The sequence below is a fragment of the Myotis brandtii genome, unplaced genomic scaffold, assembly GCF_000412655.1.
Source record: "Myotis brandtii unplaced genomic scaffold, ASM41265v1 scaffold604, whole genome shotgun sequence".
Classification (NCBI taxonomy): Eukaryota; Metazoa; Chordata; class Mammalia; order Chiroptera; family Vespertilionidae; genus Myotis; species Myotis brandtii.
Window position 1 is genome coordinate 1,376,157 of NW_005370286.1, and position 6,969 is coordinate 1,383,125.

At 62.1% G+C, this 6,969-nt stretch overlaps 1 protein-coding gene across 2 annotated transcripts in view; it reads left to right on the forward strand.

Annotated features, from left to right (window-relative positions):
* The window catches only part of INPP5A (inositol polyphosphate-5-phosphatase A), a 193,194-nt gene that overhangs the window by 18,949 nt on the left and 167,276 nt on the right, over window positions 1–6,969 (forward strand). The window contains exons 1-2 of one of the 2 annotated variants that reach the window (XM_014550578.1): window positions 3,869–3,907; window positions 4,606–4,687. In XM_014550578.1, the coding sequence (XP_014406064.1) occupies window positions 3,891–3,907; window positions 4,606–4,687 (99 nt within the window). In that variant the 5' untranslated portion in view covers window positions 3,869–3,890. Of the gene's footprint in view, window positions 1–3,868; window positions 3,908–4,605; window positions 4,688–6,969 lie in introns of those variants that run through there. The other variant, XM_005879657.2, reaches the window with a different exon arrangement.

Here is a 6,969-nt window from a genome sequence, read left to right on the forward strand (position 1 = left end):
GAGCTCTTCTGGGAGACTGTGGCTTTGTCTTGTGCTGCCAGTTTTAAAAAATAAATTATACATTCTGCCCGCTGATGTGCGACAGTGGTTGAACATTGACCTGTAAACCAGGAGATCACAGTTAAATTCCGGGTCAGGGCACAGTCCTGGGCTGTGGGCTCAGACCCTGGTAGGGGGTGTGCAGGGGGCAGCAGATCCATGATTCTCTCATTACTGATGTTCCTATCTCTCCCTCTTCTTTCCTCTCTGAAATCAATAAAAAATATATTTAAAAAATAAATGAAATAAAATAAATTGTACATTTTAATGAAATAGAGTATTATAAAAGCTGCTCACCACAGAAGAATGAAAATACAAAGCAAAGTCTCCACCTGGGGAGAAGTAGAGATGACAGCAGGGACGGAGGGTGGGGACGGACGGCAGGGAGCCTTCTGCGTGCCCTCCAGGAATTCCCTTCTCCCGCCCAGCACACGGGAGGCCCCCAGGGGCAGTGCGGGGGTGCCTGTGAGGTGGGCGCCTGCCCAGTGTCGCCTGGAGGGCCTGCCTCCACACAGGACGGGTCAGCACCAAAGGGCCCCAGATCCCGTGAAGACCCAGGTGTGGGGCGAGATGGGTGCAGGTGAGGACAGGTGGGCTCAGCCAGGGTGGAGGCGGGGGTGCTGGACTGCGGCCGGGGCACAGACTCTGCCACAGGACAAACCCCACACCTGTGAGTCACCCGTGGACCAGGAGGGCTGTCAGCCCCACAGCGCGAATCCTCTTTAAACTGGGCTGTGCCTCAGCCCCTAAAATATCCAGTCTTTCTAAATGCATTATGTTTGGTGCTGCCCATGAAGCATTCATGTGTGAGTTTACTGACCCAGCCAGGTGAGTGGGCCACAGGCTGGCCTTGCCCAGGTGCCAGCAGCGTGCTGGGCAGGGGCAGGCGTGTTCAGGGGGTGAGGAGGAGAGCCTCACCCGAAGCAGGGACCTGCCCCATAGGCTGTTCCTCAGTTGTCCCGTCCCAACCCATGTCCACCTTGGTGCCCAAGGTCTGCGATGTGGGTTAAAGACGCCCAGCCTCTCCCCCATGACCTGGTCCCTCCCTGCACCCAAAGGCACCCCCACCACCACCAGGGGTGCTGGCCAGTCAAGCCTCTCCCTGTGGGCCCTGGACAGAGGAAGGCTCTGACCGTTAGGGGCCACGTGAAGGGAGGCCCCCGGTCTGCTGGGCAGGAAGGGGTGGCCCCACCAGAGCGGCACTTGGGCCTTCCTGCGAATGTCCAGGCAAGGCCTTTGGTGAAGGGACAGTGGGGCCCAGGGCCGGTCACCCTGGTGCCACTGAGATAGTTACCCCATGTCACCCTGGATCTGGAGTGCAGACCCATTCCTCTTCCGTCCCCTGCCCCCCTTTTCCCTGAACCTCCTCGGCCTCCTCCCCAGACAGTGGCTGTGAATTCGATTGGCCGCCAGGGCCCAGGAGGCAGAGCCGAGCATGTCCAGCTGAGCCCTGCCTTGGGGCTCATTGGCCACTGGACCTGGACCTGGACTTGGGCCTAGGCCCACCCCTACTTCTGAGCCCCTCACCTGCCCGCCAGCCCCTACAAGGCCAGGAGAGGAGCTCACAATGCCTTTAGGGGGAACATTGTTCCCAGAGACGGTCCTGAGGGACCTCCAGTGCCCAGGGGAGGGCTGGACGCTTGCTTCACTCGGGGCCAGTGCGGGGACGGGGTGTGAGAAGGAGGGGAGGGGAGGCCTGGGAAAAATAGGGCTCCAGTCTTGCCCCAGGGTGTGCTGGACCCCATGGAGTTGGTGTCACACATGGGGGGCATGGTGAGTTGCAGCCATTGGCAGAAAACCATGAGCCCAGAGGGTCAGCAAAGAGAGGATGGCCTGAAGGCCCAGCAGCGTGTGTCCTGGGCCCTCAGAGTGGTCACCAGACTTCCTGGTCCCTGGAAGAGGTTATGAGCCATCATCAGAGCCTGGCTGAAAGAGCACAGGACAGGCCAGCCCACTCTGGGGCCCTCTGCTGCCCGCCCAGCACTCAGCACCTGGCCCTGCCTTCTCTGGTGGTTCACACAGCCAGGGAGGGGTGTGGGCGCCCTCTGCTGGCTGCATTGCAGAAGACAGACACAGCCAAGCTGCAGCGTCTCACGCACATGCCGCCCCCAGGCACCGCATTGCACCCATGCCCCTGCTGCACCCAGAGCACCCTCGCTGTCCCCAGGTCCACACCTTCCACATCCCCCCTGCAGGCACTGTACCAGCTCCCTGGCCCCATTAGGCTTGGTCCCCACGACCGAGGCCTGACCCTCCATCCTTGGGGAGTTGGCTCTCTGCTCTGAAGGCTGGGCTTGATCTAAGACCCTTACTGTTTCCAGCACCCCCAGGACTGGGGCCCCCAAGGCATGGCTGCCCAGAGCTCAAGTACCACCTGTGGGTTGGTCCTCCTGGAGCTCAGGAGCCAGAGGGGTCCCAGGAAGGAGGGGGCCTGAAATGCCAGACTCCACTTGGCCACTTCCAAGCAGCTAGTCTGGGCTGAGTGGTGATGTGCGACTTCATGCCTCAGTTTCCCCTTCTGAACCAGGGAGCATAGGAGCCCCTCCTAGAGTGTGTGGATGAGTCCAGCTGTTCCAGTTAGTCCTGGGCCAAGTGATGATGTATGGCTCCATGCCTCAGTTTCCCCTTCTGAACCCAGGGAGCATAGGAACCCCTCCTAGAGTGTGTGGATGAGTCCAGCTGTTCCAGGTTCTGCAGACAGCAGAGCCCTGTGTGCATCTCAAAGGCCACCTGGGTCCCTGCTCTCACACTGTACCCCTTTAGGGACAAGTAAGCGAGAGCCAGCCCTAAGCTCCTCGCACAGCGACTTCTGAGGGCAGGGCCTCTGGCTGGGATCTAGGCTCCCTCCAGCCACTGGCCAGGCTGCACCCCCAGAGTCCGGGGAGGGTCTTTAGAATGCAGGTGGGCTGGGGGGTTGGGGGAGCTCAGTCACTCCTTCCCTGCGGAGAGCTTACCCCATCGGGAAGGGTGCTCCTTGGCTCAGTCTGAGGGGCCGGCCTCCCAGCCAGGTCTGATTCACCTTCAGACGGGGTGTCCTGTGCAGCCCAGGGCCGGGGAGGGACGAGGAACACCGTGGAAGGAGCCGAGATGCTAGGAGGATGGCAACATGGCCTCTGTGCCTGGGTCCCACTCAGGCCTCTTCACTGTGGCCTCGCTGGGCAGGCTCAGCCTCCCTGGCCCTGGCAGACATGCGGGGGGATTCGGCCTTCTCAGCATGTCCTGGCCTCAGAGCTCTGATAATGTGGCCTGTCCTGTGGGGCCTGTCAGGGGACCCCCAACCTCTCCAGTTCTCAGAGCTCTCTCCCCACACTGATGCTAGAGGTGAGTTGAAAACCAAGGTGGGCTCCTCCCGATGACAGAAGGGGAAACTGAGGCAGGGCAGCTCATCCAAGGTGGCACCTGGATTCCCCAGCCAGGCACATCTCCCATTGGGACACGCTTCCCTGCTGCAGCCTGAGCCACCCCACCCCCAGCACACAGGGCATCCCTGACACTGTCTCCCCAAAGCTGGAAGTGGGGTGGGCCAGGGAGGCCCATGGCCAGGAGGTGCCGCCCTTACCCGCCCCTGCCCCTCTGCCGGTTTCTTTCCATGCCCTCAGCTGGGCAGCAGAGGGGCGCGTGGGATCTCAGGGAGGAGAGGGCAAGGCGGCCTCCCAGGTGTGCCCGTGTTTACAGACAACGCTGCAGGTGTGTCTGAGGAGCTCAGAGGCAGCCCCTAACCTAGGCCACCTGTGCATGTCTAGGCAGCTCAGTCAGGGCGCCTTCCTCCTGCCTGCCACTGGGGGAGCCGTGGGGCCCAGGAGCCCATGGGCTTCCGGTGAGAGCCCCACCCCAGCCGCGTCCAGCAGGAAATGCCCGCGGGCCACAGGTAGGCACATTCCACCCTGACTGGGGCCTGGTGAGCTCACGACAAGGCCCACGGTTGAGCCACAGACGTCAAGTGCGCACTGAAAATACCACGTCTGCTCTGGCAGAGGGGAGTCACGGGGAGGCCTCTCCAGCGGGTACTGTGGGCCCATCTATTATTAGAAGAGCTAAAAACTCCTCACCTCATGCAGCACAGAGACTGACTCCGTCCACCCTCAACCTCAGCCCGGGGACCCCCACCCATCACCAACTCTGAAAAGGGCCATTGTGGTGGCCTCAGCGCCTGGTGGGTGGGCGCCCCCGCCCCTGCCACCCTCCCCAAACCGCAGTGGGTCACCTGGTGCAGGCCAGGAAAGAGGGGTCACGCCCACCGAGTCTGCTGCAGTTCCCACCTCCGCCAGCAGAGGGCTCCCTCCACGCATAAGAAGGCACCCAGCACAGCACCTCCCGTGACACCATGAACCCCACCTGACCCTGGCCTTCCTCACGCCGCCCACAAATGCCCCAGAACCCACAGCACCAGGGAACCCCAAAGCCCGTCTGGCCGCAGCCCCGAGCTGCTGCAGCAGAAGGCTGGGGTGTAAAGAGGAAAGCAAGTGTCCTACCCAGAGACAGGCCTCTGGGGGGCTTCCGGGGGCAAAGGGCAGTTGTTTGTTTTCCCCAATCACTCGAGTTCCTCATGTTGTACCTCCATTTCAGGGCCCAACTCTGCGTGCTGAGGCCACCAGCATGCTGTGCACAGGAAGGCTGCGATGCCGTGTCAGCACATGGCCCCGTCCAGGTGAGCTGCCATCGTCACGGTCACATCACCATCTTCATCATCATCATCATCATCATGGTCCCCACCATCAGCCCTTTCCACACTGTGTGGCGGGGGCGGGGGGGGGGCGCTTGTCCTCCTGACCTGGGCTCTCAGCTCTGAACTCAGAATGGGCCCCGGCGGAGGGGTGGGAGGGGTGTTGGTCGCTCTGTTTCTCTGTCCCCAGCAGGGCTCCCCATGTGACTGCAGACAGGCCTCCTTCTATAAGGTGAGGCCTGGTCACAGGGTGTCTGAGGCCTCGCAGGCTGACGGGTTGATGTTCCACAGGCCAGGAGGGTGGGGCTCCGGGGACCAGGGGCTGTACTGGCCACACCTATGACCTCAGATGCCGTGACCGTGGGCTCAGGGACTGGGGTCATGCTTCAGGGAGGGGGTGTACGGAGTTTCCCACTATAACAAACGACCACAGCTTAGTGGCTCCAAAAATATAGCTCAGCCCCTTGCAGTCCTGAAGGTCAGAGGTCCCACAGTTTCTGGGGCTAACCCAGGTGTGTGTGTGGAAGGGGCTGGCTTCTTCAGAGGCTCCTGGGGATGCCTGTTCAGCATCTAGAGGCACAGTATCCCTTCTCTTCCAGCCAGGGGGCGCCTCTCTCTGACCCTGCCTCTGTGGTCACCTTGCCCTCTGAACTCTCCCACCTCCCTCCTCCCCTGTAAGGACCCTTGTGAAGACCTCGGGCTCACCTAGACCATCTTAAAAGTGGCTGGTTTCAACCTCATCCCACCTAGAAGCTTAATTCACTTTAGTCATGTACAGTTATGTGCTCACAGGTCCTGGGGCTCGGAGTGGACCGCTTGGAGGCCTTATTCCCCTTCCATGGGGGGTCTCTGTCCTACTCACCAAATGCATATCGGGTGCCAGTCACAGAGACTCAGAGTGTGTCCCCGCCTCCCCTGCAGTGCCTGGGTCCTCGGTGGGGCCATCACACCTGCAGGGGGTGAGGTGGGTGGGCGGCAGGCCCAGGGAGGAAGATTTGGGTCAAACCTGCTTGCAGGTGAGAACATTCTCAGGGGAAGTTCAGTGAGCACCCAGTAGGGCTGCAGCCCCACTCAGTCCCTCAGCTGCCTGTCTGCCTCCTCCCCTCCAGGCCCCCTTCTCCTCAGCCCCTCCCCACCCCCAATGGCAGGGCCTTCCCTGAGAAGTGAGGCCGGCCCAGGGGGGGACCAGGAACGGGGTGCCACGTCGCTGAAGTCCCAGGCTCAGCGGTTTTGGAGCCAGGGGAGGTTTGGAGCCGGTTCAAAGGCTCCGGCAGCTGCGTGGTGAGGGACAGAGCAGAAGGATTGTTTGCACTGTGGCTCAGGAAAACCATTACGCCGCAGGTTGTCCAACCGTGGGCTGGTCCAGGGCGCTGTCTGCCTCTGCCGCCGGCCGTTGGCATGGGCCTGCGGCCGGGCCCGTGTGAGGAGCGATGGCCTGGCCTGCCCTTGCCGGTGTGCAGAAGTGGACAGAGCAGACATGGTGATCCCGGGGACCCCCGCCGGATCTGAGAGGGCCGTCACACTGGCATATGTGAGGGCAGCACCCCTTTCTCTCCTGCATGCGCCTGACCAAGGTTTGTGGCTGGGCCTGGCTGGGACAGGTCCCGACCTGTCCACATCCTCGGAACCTGGGGGCCCACCGGGATGGACCCTGGTGGCAGGAGGGTCGCTGCCAGAGCCCTCGCTGGCCAGCACCAGCCAGGCCCTGCCTGCCCCTTGCCACTCTCCTCTGAGACCCTGTGTGTCTCCACCAGCCCTGCCCCCATGCTCTCCAGCTCAGGCCTCAAGTCCTCCCCCGCAGCCCTCCCAACCTCTCCCTCCCCTTCCCACGGGGCCCAGGCCTCTCTCTCTCCAGGCTGCCCTGAGGGCACTGCAGCATGGGGTCTGGGAGGACCTCTCAGAGCCACTTCCTGTCCAGGCAGAGTCTGTGTGTCACCTCCCATCCCTGGTGAACCGGGAAAGGAGAGGTGCAGCTGGGGGCAGGGCCAGGCCCCTGTGGGCATCCATGGGCCGCCCCTCACCTGCCTCGGGTGGTGGGTAAACCAGGTCACCTGGGCTTCTCCTCGAGGGACAGGAGACAGCCTGAAACCGGGGCAGGTGGCAGAGCTTCTCTGGGGGAGCCGACTCATTAGTCGTTTCTAAATTAGACAGAGGGATGGGGAATCACAGGGCCCGGGGGCCAGTCACATCCCAGCCCGAGCAGGTCTGCAGCTTCTCGGGCCTGGCCGTCGTGGGAAATGATGGTGGGGGTTTGTGGGACAGACTGA